Source organism: Schistocerca nitens, chromosome 2, assembly GCF_023898315.1.
Source record: "Schistocerca nitens isolate TAMUIC-IGC-003100 chromosome 2, iqSchNite1.1, whole genome shotgun sequence".
Taxonomy (NCBI): domain Eukaryota; kingdom Metazoa; phylum Arthropoda; class Insecta; order Orthoptera; family Acrididae; genus Schistocerca; species Schistocerca nitens.
Window position 1 is genome coordinate 433,812,963 of NC_064615.1, and position 15,927 is coordinate 433,828,889.

At 39.1% G+C, this 15,927-nt stretch overlaps 1 protein-coding gene across 3 annotated transcripts in view; it reads right to left on the reverse strand.

Moving 5' to 3' along the window:
• LOC126236301 (zinc finger protein ubi-d4) overlaps positions 1-15,927 on the reverse strand; it is a 223,512-nt gene that overhangs the window by 54,418 nt on the left and 153,167 nt on the right. For all 3 annotated transcript variants that reach the window (XM_049945499.1, XM_049945498.1, XM_049945497.1), the window contains one exon: positions 7,984-8,216. In XM_049945499.1, coding sequence (XP_049801456.1) covers positions 7,984-8,216 — 233 coding nt within the window. The remainder of the gene's footprint in view (positions 1-7,983; positions 8,217-15,927) is intronic.

The window sequence follows — 15,927 nt, forward strand, 5'->3', positions numbered from 1 at the left end:
GTCAGTTTTGGGCACATCTATAACAAGATATTTTGCACATGTTCATTCGCTGATACCCAATGGAGTAAACTTTTGGAAGTGTGTCTGCACAGCTCAATTCTTTTCATGACTCTAGTGATAGTTCTGCAGATGTTCAGCACCTTTGGATAGTATGGATAGTAGCATGTTGCACAAAATCTACAACATTGTTATTTGATAAAACCTAAAGCTGTAGTGTGTCAGAGACTCTGAGATTTGTATTTCGCGCGCGCGCACGAGTGTGTGTGTGTGTGTGTGTGTGTGTGTGTGTGTGGGCACGCTCGCGCTCTCTCTGAAGACATAGCAGTTATCTATATACCTAGAATACACCCTTTTTTTAGTGTAGGCAATATAAGACACTTAGTCAATCTCCATATGGATTTCAAAACAGTTTCTCAAAAGAACACGAATTTTTCAATTAACAAAACAGATTATATAAAATTTAAGTGACAAAATACTAAAAACTAGTATTTCCCATAATTTTGTCAAAAGCATCTGATTGTGCAGTTTACAAAATTCTCCTAAAAAAGATTGAATATTATTACAGATCTTGTTGATAACAAGTTTTCCCCACATCTAACTAAAACGATGCATACTGATGCATTAAGAAACCCAGGGAGTGTACACAAAGAAACAGAATATCCAGAATGGGGAATAATGCTGGTAGCTACAGGTTTACCAAAGAAATCAACAGTAAGTTTGCTCTTTTTCTTGTTATATATAAATGAGTTGTCATCATGTATCCAAGAAACAAAAATATTTATCTTTGCTTTCATGTGAGCACAAGTTATGGAGTAACCTCAACACTTGAAAAGGTAAATAATTTTCTTAAAAATTTTAATGACTGGTTCCCTGAAAATGAATTGTCAATAAGCTCTGATAAAACACAATACATCCATCTTGGGTATTAATAATCTGCTTCAGCTGTATTTTGCTCCTTTATTACTGTACCACTATCGGTGATACAATAATCTTGGTTATTAATACCCAAGATGAATACTCATAGCTGTGGTTGCCCCATCTACCAGGTTATCTGCACAATACATCCAATTTGCACGCACAAAGTCTGTCAACACAATTAGAAATAATATGAAACAAAATTATCTAAATTTTTGAACCCGAACTGGAAATCACATTACAGTCAATCTTAAAGGTATATGGTTATTAATACCCAAGATGAATACTCATAGCTGTGGTTGCCCCATCTACCAGGTTATCTGCACAATACATCCAATTTGCACGCACAAAGTCTGTCAACACAATTAGAAATAATATGAAACAAAATTATCTAAATTTTTGAACCCGAACTGGAAATCACATTACAGTCAATCTTAAAGGTATAAGCTCTGCCACTTTTGTGTTATGGATTATATAAGATTTTTTTTACCTATGAAATTGGATGTTGTGAGTTGATGACAGTCAAGAATGCCTTTAAGGTGACAAAGACACCATTATCAACACCTCACATAATTTGAAAGAGGTCGTGTAACAGGGCAACGAGAAGCCGGATTTACCTTCTGCGATATTGCACAAATACATGGTAGGAATGTAGCCACCATACATAACTGCTGGCAGCAACGGTCATAAGACTGTACAGTTGAAAGAATACCGGATTCTGGATGGCCACTTGGCATTACCGAGAGGAAAGACCATCACTTTTGGCATGTGTCTCTGGCAAATCATACAGGATCTGCACCAGCAATCTGAGCAGCAGTTGGTACCACAGTGGCAATGAAACTGTTACAAATTGGTTACTTCAAGAACAGCTCCTAGCCCGACTAACTGTATCGTGCATTCCTATGACACAAAACCACTACTATTTGCGACTTCAGTGGTGTCATGTGAGAGCTCATTGGAGGGCAGGATGGAGGTCTGTTGTGTCTCCTGATGAAAGCAGGTTCTGTCTCTGTGCCAGTGATGGCTGTACAGAGGTTAGGAGGAGACCAACAGGGTCTGCAACTAATCTGTGTGTGCTGGACACACTGGGCCTGCACCTGCAGTTATGGTCTGCGGTGCAATTTTGTATGACAGCAGAAGCACTCTTGTGCCTATCCCATGCACCCTGACTGCAAATTTGTATGTCAGTATGGTGATTCGACCTGCAACACTGCCATTCATGAACATTCCAAGTTTTTTTCCAACAGGATAACGCTTGACCAAATATCGCTGTTGTAACCCAGCTTACTCTACAGTGTGTCAACATGTTGCCTTGGCCTGCTTGATCACCAGATCTGTCTCCAATCGAGCACACCTGGGATATCATTGGACGACAACTCCAGCGCCATCCACTAATAGCATTAACTGTACCTGTATTGCCCGACCAAGTGCAACATGCATGGAACTCCATCCTACCAACTGACATCTGGCACATGTACAACACAATGCATGCGTCTTTGTGTGCTTTCATTTAATACTCTGGTGGTTAAACCAGTTATTAATATGTCAACATTCCACATCTGCATGGCTTGTCTTACGCTTAACAGTACCCTGTGGTCTTGCAATGTTAATCACCTACATTTGTTATATAGCCGGTATTCTTGAAATTTCATTACTCTACATTAATTATTTTTTAGTGTTGCAGTTTTTCCTGGTAGTGTAGTACACATCATCAGAGAAAACAATATGACAATATTATAACCTTTTAAATGGTTGTCTTAAACTAGGTTTTTTCTCCAATACTGTGATTTATATTTAACTACGTTCAATCTGTCTCTCAGCCTCTGTCAGAGAGAGAGAGAGAGAGAGAGAGAGAGAGAGAGAGAGAGAGAGAGAGACTGATTTCATCCCAACTGACTCTAGTCAGTTCACTTCAGCATATTTAATAAACTGGTACAGTTCACTATGTCATGGTAAGTCATGGTCCTCCACCAAATCTATTACCACAGTAGCACCATTCCCACAAACCCCACTGAAAAACCTTTATTTGTAGTAATCAGTAGTAATAGGAGAAACATCAGTGACCAGGTAAGGCCTGGAAGGAAGTTCAGATAGTCTCGCAGTTAAAGTGATAGCTTATGATAAGCATGATAAGCAAGAGATCTGGGTTCGAGCCATGGTCCAGCACACACTTTCATTTTTCACAATGTGTTCAAATAGTACTATGCTGACCAGCAAAAGGAAGGTGGTGGTCAGATATGCTTCATTATGACAAATTTCTTTGTGTGTCCAGTCAAATGATCAGAAAACTTCTTCGATGACTTCTGAAAATAATTTTAGTGCTATGACATCTCCTTGCCTGAAGTCTCTTCTTTCACTATACTGATCAAGACTAACAGAAGCTGAATCATTGAGATTAACTGATGTACTAATATAGTTTAAGTTAATGTCTTCTTTCTCACAAGTTGTTACTACAGATTTGGTTGAAATGGATCCAAAACGTTTCTCAACTTACAAAGTGTGATTCAGAAGTTTCAAGGCTGATTCATTTCTGAGTAGGGGAGTGCATGTGGACTGGTTCTGCTGGGTGGGTGAAGTAGTGGGGGGTCTCAGGGAACGAACTGACACTGCGGCAGTGGCCTCTGGAACCCTGGAGAGTGCACATCGCTTGCAGTGTGAGTGTATGTCATTGACCTTGGTCGAAAAGTGGGAGAGGCAAAAATGGAGCAGCACTTGGAGCAGCGTTATGCGACTAAGTTTTGCGTGCGACTGAATAAAACCACTATGGAGACTCTTGATATGATTGAAGAGGTCTTTAAGGGACAAGCTATCTCCCATGCAATGGTTTTCATGTGGCACAAACGTTTCAAAGAAGGCCGCGGGAATGTTGAAGACGACTACCGCTCTGGGAGGCCATCATCACGTCGAACAGATCAAAATGTGGAGAGAGCGGGAACTTTTAAACAATGACCGTCGTCTTAGTACTAGATTAATTGCCGATGAACTGGGACTCAGCCAGAGTATGGTGTGGAGGACTGTCATGGAGAATTTGATGATGCGAAAAGTGTGTGCCAAACTGGTGCCAAAAGTTTTGTCAGTGGATCAGAAGAAACGGCACATGACTGTTCCCAGGAAATGCTCCAATGGTTGAATGTCGATCCGAATCTTCTGGAGAAAGTGGTTACTGGTGATGAGACCTGGGGCTACAAGTATGATTCTGAGTCAAAGCGTCAAAGCTCAGAAGGGCATGCTGCTTCCTCACCGAAGCCAAAGAAAGCTCGCATGAGCAAGTTGTGTGTGACGTGCATGCTGATTTTATTTCTCTCTCTCTCTCTTTTCTCTCTCTCTCTCTCTTTTCTTTTCTCTCTCTCTCTTTTCTTTTCTTTTCTTTTCTCTCTCTCTTTTCTTTTCTTTTCTCTCTCTCTCTTTCTCTTTTCTTTTCTTTTCTCTCTCTCTTTCTCTTTTCTTTTCTTCTCTCTCTCTCTCTCTCTCTCTCTCTCTCTCTCTCTCTCTCTCTCTCTTTTTTTTGAATGGTAAAGGAGTGATTCACAAGGAGTATGTTGCTCGTGGACAGAGTGTCACAGGTGACTTTTATGCTGGAGTGCTCTGTCGCTTGAGGGACTGAGTTCGCGCGTTCGCCCGGCAATCCAGGGCGATTGGATTCTCTGCCACGACAACGCACCCGCTCACACACCGCGTGCCGCCGCTGAAGTTTTGGTCAAGTTCAACGTAAAAACACTGCTGCAGCCACCCTACAGCCCCAACTTGTCTCCAAGTGACTTTTTCCTCTTCCCCCGACTCAAGACAGGCCTAAAAGGGAAGCAATTTGACTCCATCAATGCCATCCAACAGGCTTTGACGAGAGCCCTTGACAGCATGACGCCCGAGGCCTTCCAGAAGGGGTACCAACAGTGGAAGACACGCTGGCAGTGCTGTGTTGATGCTGAAGGATCATATCCCTGTATGAATCTCAGACATAGTTGTAATTAACACTCATTACTCTGTTCTGTAATTGTGTTCACGACCTGTAAATGGGCCAGTATGTTGTATCCATTTCTAATGTCAGTTTGCTTATTTGTCTCATGAAAATCTGTCTTCTATATAGCTGATGATAATTTTCATGAATGTATTTTACATTTCGGACAGGAGGCTGGCAGATCTATAGTTTCTTATGCCTTGCCTGTCTCCCTTTGTGGAAAGCAGAATAAATACTCTGTACTAGTTTTGGGAAGTTGTCTACCATGAGCGATATTATGTAAACAATTGTTCAACTTCCTTTTGCTTTATTTTTCCTCCATCTTCAACCATTATATGGAAAAAAATCTCTAGGGTTTTTTTGTTTATTCATACTTTGAACTGCATTATCTTCACCATTGTAATGGATCTGGGAGATGTTATTTTTTTTACTGTATTTGTCGATACCAAATTGTAAATGTTTTTTTTTTATACTTTTTGTCAGAATTTATTGTAATTTGCCTTATTATATGTTAATTTACTTATGTTTTTGAGAGTGAAATCATATTGATTACTATTAGTAAATGTATCGAAGAATAGCAAAGAGACTGATTACAAGTGGAAGCTTGTGTGTTGTGTAAAATATCTTTAACGCTGGAGTCGTCTTTGACTATAGTCAGTCGGCAGCTAACTCTTGGTGTGTGTTGATGGAAGAACAATGTGAAGGTCGCCGTCATAAATAATTTTGAATTATGTTACTATTTTTTTGTATTAACCATAAAAAAAAAGAAACTACATTTGAAGAAATGGTATTTGAAACACCAAAATGAGGCAAACACGTTGAACCACGTCTTTTCTGCAGCCGACAAAGATGCATTGTCGAATCATACTTAGACAACTGAAGCCAAGACTAACATCGCCTTGCAAACGTCTAACGGAAAAGGTACTGTCACGAAATATGGCAAATTTAAGTAAATAAAAAATAGTGACCATATTTTCAACTTGTGACTTAGCCGGGATACAATATTTCACCATCCACCATTACTTCCAAAATTTCGTTACTTTTATTATAAACTAGGAGTGCTTGTAACTCATCTATTGAACACCCAATGACTGTATCCACTTTGGTGAACATTTACAGGAATTGTTATAGGCTATTGTTAGAGGTTATTTCATTTTCAGATTCTGTCTTTTGCTTTAATGATGTCTAAGAACACATTAACCAGCTTACTTCAGTGTAGGAAAGTACTGTGCATTGCTGCTACCACTAATGTAAGTGGTGGAACTACTGAACCCATATCTGAAAGCAGCTGTTCTCTAGAACCTACAATAAATGGTGATTCATCATCCACAGGGAGAGAAGAGTAATATTTTACAATGTTATTGAAATTCAATAACAATTTTCTGACATGTTCTACATCCTGGAGGACCACCTCAATACAGATCAATTGGAATGGAAGTAAATCTAATCTAATCTGAACAATATCCAGGAATATGACAGGAAAGCTCAGTCGAAGCAAAAAAGCCTAGCAAACATGGGCTCTGAAAAGTATAGCTTAAGAGCTATGAGCTTTAGAGCCCATGTTTACTATACAATTTTTTCTTATCTTGGGCCATACTACCTCTTCCCAAAACATGGAAAGCAAGGAACTTGCAGTAGAAGATATTTGTTTCGCAGTATCGAAGATAAAGTGCTAAGGGTCTTTTGGAGTCCATGTGTGTGTGTGTGTGTGTGTGTGTGTGTGTGTGTGTGTGTGTGTGTCAGAGAGAGAGAGAGAGAGAGAGAGAGAGAGAGAGAGAGAGAGGGGGGGGGGGGGGGTGCAGCATATAACAATAGATTGGATTCAAATAAATCAATTTATTAACAGACACTAAAAGCTAAATAAAAAATCTCAAGCTGCTCCAGGTCTCCATCACAGATTCAGATATTCAGCTGAACTACTTTGTATTTGTAAACTTTGAACATAAGCCTAAAGAGGTGTATGCTACCCATTCTATGCATGATAACTGTGGGTGAAGATTCGACTGGCATAGTGCATATTTAACTAGTGTATATGGTAGAGGGCTCTTTTCAACCATCTGACATTAGTCTTCTATCTCCAATCTCAAACAGAATCTGTAAAATGACCTGGAAACCTTCAGCACCATAATACACACATCTCAAACCCACAAAAACCTGGTGTATATGGTAGAGAGAAGAGGGCTCTTTCCAACTGTTTGACATGTCTTTATCTCCAATAACAAACAGAATCTGTAAAATAACTGGAAACCTCTAGCACCATAATCAACACATCTCAAAACCACAAAAATGTAAATCTGTCATCACCTCAAATGGCAGGTTGAAGTCCACAGAACTTGTCTATGTACTGTCCTAGAATATACAGACCTGAGTCATCCTACAGGATTTTTGCTTTTATCACATCCATACAACATACCATGCAGTCCATGTTTCAACAACTGTGTCTCATGGTCTGAAAATTTTGATGTAAAAGGAGGATGCACATGGCCTATCTCAAAGCTCTGTGTGTCTGGCTCACACCAAATAACTTGCAACCTGTCAGGAGAATGCTTTCCTACATAAGGGTATCCCCATATACAAGATAGTCCTAGTGTTGCTGATTCTGAAACAATAGCTCTAAGCCTTCAGTTATAAATTGCAGGTGGCAGTTATTCCCTTAACTCTACCTGGCCGGCTCCCATCTCATAAAGCTTGCTATTCACAATCGATAAACTCTTGGTCTGAAACACTATTTTAAATGTTTATGCCCTGTAAAGTACTGAACATTTCTCGAGCCAGTGGGCATCTGAAAGCACGTCTGTAACCTCATTATCTTAATGAATATCATAATGACAGGCAATTACTTCACCTCTGCAGGGAAGATGTACAAAGATAATGGGAGACAGAATAGTGGCCCTTCTGCCACCTCACACTAACTGGAATTCACACAGTGTCAACATTTGTACACTCCCATATGCTCCTCTATTAAATACAAAACATGCCTCTTGCAAACTTTTAAACACAAGTTCTTAGAATGTGTGATAGTAAGCTTTAACACACCAGTCTATCAGCAAAATGTGAAGTGTTAACTAAACTAAATATAAACAGTTATTAATGATAATTAAACTAATACTCACATCTGTAGCAGGTTTCTTATCAAGTATTGGAGCAGCTGGTGACGTAGTAATTGTACTTGGTGTCTCTTCAGGCACCATTGGTGGCACAACAGGTGGTGGTACAACTGAGAGCACTGGAGCATGAGGTGGTGGTTGCGTTGGTGGTGGTTGTTGTGGTGGTTGTTGAGGTTGTGAAGACACAGGGGGAACCGGTGACTGCACCTGAGACTGTCTGCCGCGCCGAGAACTCCCACCTGAGGGCATACACATATTTTTTAAAAACTATATACATATTTGCATTCATGTCAATTACAATTTGGAACATAATATCCTATATATAAAATAACTCATATTCAATAAACAGAAGTCTGACATTTTTTTTTAGGGGGGATTTCTTGCATTATTATACAGGCTTTCCATTATTAATGCGTGTTGTAACCTTACATTATAAATGAATGACAACAATATGGTTGACACAGTATTAGGGTGAAGTAATGGGGAAAACAATGCACTAATTATATTAAAACAAAACAAGAAGCAAAGTAAACAGCAACAATATGCATAAGGTATAATTTGGTTACATCATGACAGTACAAAACACATATTTAATATTCACCAAAACTTTTAATAACATCAGCACAAACAGCATATACGAAATAATGAAAGTTAATTATCATTAAATATATGACAACAGCAATATAAGACTAGGGAGGGAGTAAATAACATGTAGTAACAAAATTTAATATTGGAAAATCTGAGATGGAGTAACAACAGTCTGAAATAGGATACACAGCTACACACCACATAGGGGAGACACCATTCAACAGATGAAGAAAGAAGACTGTTAGATGTTATAAGCTAATGCACAGACTCCTTCAAAAAAAAAAAAAAAACAACACACACACACACACACACACACACACACACACACGGCCACTGCTATCTCCAGATGCTGAGGTCTGGCATTGGGCCTTAACATCTGGAAATAACAGTGGTCACATGTGCACCAAGGAAGAATTCTATCTGATAGCTTATAATTCATAACAATCTTCATTCAAAGGGCCTGCATGCCACTCAACACTTGCTCTATGTAGAAAGTATCAATCTAGCCTATTTCACATTATTGTTAATAAACAGGAAATATTAAAATACCTCAGATGCCCATTCTGAGTACGATTACATTTATCACTGAGAATAACTAATTGAAGATGAATCTACCTCCGATGAAGTTTAATTGCAGAAGCTATTTGATACACTAACAGATATATGACTAAAAAAGGCTTAAAATATATGAAAATATGTTTCAGGTTGGGTGGGCAGAGCTATGCCACCAAACAGTTTAGCACGTAATTTCAAAGTAGATATAATAAATTGAAAAGAATTCCTTTAAACTGCTGCATTATTCTGCCATTTATACTCATGTCTCTGAATACTCAAATGTTGTTATAAAATGATGTGCATGCCTACCTACTTACATCCATATAGATGAGCTGTTTTATTTACAACATGAAACCAAACTCCACCAACAAAATTTTACAGATTGTTCAAGGATATTTTCTGCGCAATTTAGAATAAGGGACACTTGGTCTCCTCTGACTCATTACAGAGTAATCGCATTTCATTTCTTACTCCTCTTTATCTTTGTTTCTGTATTGCACTGAAAATAATGGCACAACAATACAAGTGTAGAGAGTATGTGCTGTTTGTCTTTTTTGGTAACAAATGTACACCATTCACTCAAGGTACTTACTGTTGACAACAGTAATGCCCAGTTTATGTTTTCTATTCTTGGCTTTTACAATCTCAGAAATTTAAGAGTAATACCTTTACATGATGCACAATGCCTACCTTGAAGACTGTAACACTATAGTTTGATGGCATTTCTATGCTGTTCTTATGGGTACTGTATGAACCCATGATAAAATGTGCCACTCTTCTCTGGATCTTCTCTATATCTGTTAACTGTACCTGGCATGGGTTCCAGTCTGATAACCAATATTAAACATTCATAATGAGTCTTCCTGCTTGCTTATGTGCAATACATTGCATTTATTTATTATCAGAGTCAACTACCAACCCTCCACCAATAGTTGATCCCCTGCATGTCTTCCTGCATTTTGCTACAATTTTCTGGCTTATGATCTTGGATGTAGCCAGGCAAGTACCCACCAACACTGCATACCATTAGTTATAGAATTGCCCAAGAATATCAGAAGTCCTGAGACCCGCAAATCTATGGTGGTACAGACAGCAATCCTATAAGTCCTTAAAAATTCTATAAATTTACAGAATCAGATAACAGAAAATAATCTCACATGATACACCTAATAATGGGTGACACACACACACACACACACACACACACACACACACACACACACACACACACACCTCAAGAAAACATGACTGCCATCTCTGGCAGCTCAGACTGTCATGTTGAGTGGAAATCTGGATTAGGACAGGGGAGGTGGAGGGATAGCAGGATACAGGTGGGGAGAGAGAAGAGTGCTGTCTAGTGTAGCGTGCAGAGCCTAGACGGAGGTATGGGAAGACTGCCAGGTGTTGCATCGGGAGGTTGTGGGGAAGGGATATGGAGGGGGCAGGGGCAGGAAATGGGGAGTGGAAAAGGAAAGGAGTGGGGAAGGTGCATTGGCAGGTGTGTTGGCATATGGGGGTCACACAATGAGGGTGTGGAGACATGAACAGGGAGAAAATGATAGGACAGAGGGGGCAGAAACTGTTGGGTGGAGGGTGTGGGGACAATAGGTTGCTATAGGCTAAGGCTGGGATAATTTTGGGAGTGGTTAATGTGTTGTAAGGATAACTTGCATCTATGCAGTTCAGAAAAGCTGGTGGTGGGGAGGGGAGGATCCAGATGGCCAAGGTTGTGAAGCAGCTATTGAAATCAAGCATGTTATGTTCAGCACATGTTGTGCCACAGGATGTTCAAGCATGCTCTTGGCCACAGTTTGCCAATGGCCCATTCATCCCGGTGGACAGCTGGTAGGTTTTCGTATCAATTTAATAAGATGTGCAATGATTGTAGTAGAGCTGGTATATGACATGGCTGTTTAGCCCTCTCATGCCTCCATCTAGTCCATGCATGCTCCACTAGACAGCACTCTTCTCTCACCCTGCTATCCTTCCCCTTTACTTGTCCCAATCCAGACTGCTTCTCAACGACACAGTTGCATTCCAGTCCGAGCTGTCAGAGATGGCGATCATATGTGCTTGCTTTTATGAATTTGTGTGTATTTCCTTTTCTGAAGAAGGTTTTGGCCAAAAGTTAAACACATAACAGTCTTTTCGTTCTGCCTGTCTGCAATCTGTGTCACCTTTTGAGTGAGTAGCAATTTTTCCTTTCCCTAATATTGTTGATACTCCAAACTGGAGTTTTCATGATTAAATGTTAATTGGTAACAGTCAGTACAATAGTTTACTGCTTAGAATTGACACAAAGATTTAATCTATGTTTTATATAACAAGACATTATATCTAGAATTAGGTTATGTTTGAGACGGATTCTAAGTTGCTATAGCAGCAGGTACTGCGACTTGTTAGGTATCAGATGTTGTGTATTTTCTCATGAAGTAAGAAGAAAAAAAGTGGTTAAAACAACTAAATGTCATGAAACTGGTAAATGTGAAAGTAATACTGCAAATATTTTGAATAAAGACAGTGACTGTGCCAAAAGTGAAATGAGAAGACCTGCCACAGTGGAATGTGCAGTATGTACCTCTAAACGTTGTGCAATAAACTGTGTAACAGGTTCACTCAATGATACCACTCTTTTGTCTCCTTGTTGGACCTCAGATCAGTGGAATTATTTTAATACTGAGAACTTATGGATAATTATTAACAAAGGTAGGTTATGATGTAATATACATTCAGAAGCAAATTTTATTCCTAACAAGACTCAGGGAATCACATTTTGCAGGAATGGGAAAAAAAAAAAAAAAACACACACACACACACACACACACACACACACACACACACACACACACACACACCAACAAAAGAGTTTGAGGAAAAATTTGTGAATATAAATTAAGTACATCATACATATCTGCCTCAGAAATAGTAGACAACAATGCAACAAAAAGAAGTTGACACCACTGCTCGTGTTTTTTAGAACATCTTACAAAATTGCAAAATATCAGAGACCTTATGCTGATAAACCAGCTGAGACAGATCTCCAATATCTTAACAGGTTTAATATGGGAAGAATCCTTCAACAAATTTCTCTTGCACGAATCTCACAAGTCATGTTGCTAAAAGTATATGAGAATTGATTGTGATACATATTATAGACAACAGACAGAAAATAAGTACATTAAGAGATAAACCTATCACACTACGCAAAATGTAGGCACTAGTTGTGTGTTTAAAATTTTCTGGGAAGGATAGTGACAGTTGTCAAATTATGTTTCTAGACCTGACTGAACTAGAGAGTATTACTGCCTTTCTTAAAAAGCTCAACTTATTTAGACTGAATGTAGACTGTTTAAAAGAATGTCTGATATGTTTTCCTGGGATGGTGCCTCAACATTGATGAGCACAATATAAAAAAAATTATTTACCTTGCACTTCAGCAGCAACAGACTATAGGTAGCTATTAATGATTCCATCAGAGAAATCAATGGAATAAATTGCTTTCAGGTATTCGTAGAAAAAACTGTATGCTATATACAATCAATCTGCTAAAAAACAAAAGGAACTAAACACCAATGCAAAAGCTTTGGGGCAACTAATGTTGGATATTGATCAAAATTTTCACAATTTGGTGGATTTCATCAACTAAAATATCTCTACAAACTGTACGGGAAAACTTTGAGAGTTTATATTCCCATTTTGATTTGGATGAGAATGACGTTACAAGAGATCAGAAAGAAAGAGCCAAATATTGTGGTTTACAGAAATATTTACAAAGTACAGAGTTTGTGGAAAATTTAGGAATAACGTTGGATGCATTGATAGAATTAGCTGGTCTCTCATGTGATCTTCAAAAGAGGGAAATGAGACTGCCAACATAATGTAAATGGATAAAAAGAACTGTTAGAGCGTTTCAATTATTGCAGCAAAATTATGGCCATTATGACACAGTTGCTAACAATATGACTAAATTACGTAAATTCAAGTCTGTGCCTCTGTCAAGCTCCAATAAAATACAAATCTTTCATGTATGACAGTTTTACGGGAACCTTATCAACAATTTAGAACCACAACTGTTAACTAAGTAGTCTTTTTACAGTGGCATAAATCAAAATTTGCAAAATAGTAGTAACTATAATAACCTCACCTGCATCTAAAAGTGTTAAGTCCATTTGGATGGCCCAAGAAGCTAGATTTAATATATGGAGAAGAAAATATAGTTCATATCTACAAACAATAGGGGAGTTACAAGAGCTTTCAGGGACTACAAGAAAAACAGAAATACTAAAAGGAAGCATCAGGTTCTATTGCCATTGCTTTGTGCCTTCAAACATTATTGCTATATGAACACCTGAGTGTGAACCCCTGCCTAGCTCCATAAATGAGATTGTAACTCCTTTTTAAGTAGTACCATTTTGGTGGATCATTTAGCCAATTTGATCTTCATCAATGTAAATGGACTTCCTTTTTTCTGGTTTTCGCCAATCGCTATATGTGAAATCCAGATGGCAAATGGGAGGTGATCATCAGAGAAAGCTGCCCCCCCCCCCAAAAAAGGGGGAAATTTCGAAAAATTAGGTGAATAGCAGATGTTATAATTTTCCAATTAAAGCCCTGATTACAATTGTCTTATATCTGTGTCTGCTGTATACACTAAGTGATATCCAAGAGTGGTCAAACTGAGTTAGTCATAAAGATCTGAGGACAATTCCCAGTCTGTCAAGAGATATGAAACAGTAACACTTGCTTTAAGATCATGTATTCAGGCACTGAGCACGGTACTGTTTGTTAAGTCATAATGCTAGCGATTCACTTTCCACTGCAGTGATGAGAACAGTCAGGTGAAATTAGTGTGGTATATATTTCTGTCTGGACTTGGCACACTATACCCTGCGATAAAAATGTACAACAGGAGTCTATACCAACTATTGTGGGGGAGAGGGGCAGGGAGGGGGGGGATAAGGGGGGGGGGAGAGGAAGAGGGAGAAATATATGGGTTTTGTTTGCAAAAAGGATACAACTTGGAGGAAAATGTTAACACAAACTTACATGGTAAGACTGACTTTAAAAACAATGACTCAGGTAGTAAGATTGACTTTAATACATAATTATTTTCTTCGTAATGCAACAGAATAAGCACTACAGCATATGACACTATATTCTATACGTTCATTTTCTCAATGAATACCCCCTTAAGGACTTAAGAGACCTCTTCACATACACAAATCTCTTGAAGATGTACATGACACTTCCAACGAGATGCCTGATAGTTATAGTTCTGATGACAATTTGACACCAAAAAAGGAAAAAATCAGAGGAAGAGACAAAATAAATCTCAGATCTCAGACCCTAGTAATTATCTGCACAGTTTAGCAATTTCGACAACATCGCAGGGAGGAAAGTGACAATATAATTAGCCTGAAATGTTTTTGTCAAACATTTTACTAGATGATGTCATAAGTCTGAGAAGTATTGCCTTCCTGATGGGTTCTTTCTGGGGCTTTTTGAAGCTGCAGAGCATCTCCACTCAGCACAGGTGCTGTATGTGTGACTGTAGCCTGCTTTCTGTGGCATGAGGACCTGTCACCAACAGGCACAAATAAGACAGTATCTTATGCTTATCCATTACGGATATTTTAGAACCGTGACTGTATATTAACGTAAATAAATTATACACAACTGCAACCAGTCACTTTTTTCATTAATAATGCTTTATTACATTAACCGGTTTTCGAACCCTTTCAGGTTCATCTTCAGATGATTTCGGGAGAATCCGGGAAGCTACATCATTATTGGTAGTAGCATAATGCTGGGTGCTGGTTTGCGACAGTATAGGCGGCTTTTTTCGTATCTGTCTGCATCCATTTTGAAGTCCAGAACACTTTCACACAAACTATATTAGTTCACACTTTAACAGTGACACTTCACCAGCATCCAGCATGCGCTTTACAACTGTTGTAAAGCGCATGCTGGATGCTGGTGAAGTGTCACTGTTAAAGTGTGAACTAATATAGTTTGTGTGAAAGTGTTCTGGACTTCAAAATGGATGCAGACAGATACGAAAAAAGCCGCCTATACTGTCGCAAACCAGCACCCAGCATTATGCTACTACCAATAATGATGTAGCTTCCCGGATTCTCCCGAAATCATCTGAAGATGAACCTGAAAGGGTTCGAAAACCGGTTAATGTAATAAAGCATTATTAATGAAAAAAGTGACTGGTTGCAGTTGTGTATAATTTATTTACAAGACAGTATCTTGTTTATCAACAATGTAGGAAAAGACAGATTGCTACTTACCATAAAGATGAGACACAAAGTTGATGACAGGCCTAATTAAAAGACACTCACATACAGATTTCAGCCACAGTCTTTATCAGTAACACACACACACACACACACACACACACACACACACACACACAAGTGCGCACATAAGCACTTCTTGTGCACAGACAACCACCAGCTCAAGGATCTTGGGCTGGAATGCAGCATCACAAGGAATGCAAGCAGCAATCTGGAGGGGATGGGGAAGGGGAAGGGATAGTAGTGCACGGGTGTGGAGAGAGATGAACACTGTCTGTTTGTGTGTGCAGGGACTAGACTATGAACAGGCACAGTGTCACGAGGTTGTGGGACAGGGAGGAGGGGAAAAAGGAACAAAAAACGAGATGAGCAGGGAAAGACGAGCGGATGCATTGGCAGAGGGCTGCAAATAAACAGGGTGGGAGATGAGAATGGGAAGGACAGAGGGGGGTGGAAACTGTTGGGTGGAGGGGGTGGGAACAGTATGTTACCGTAGGCTGAAGCT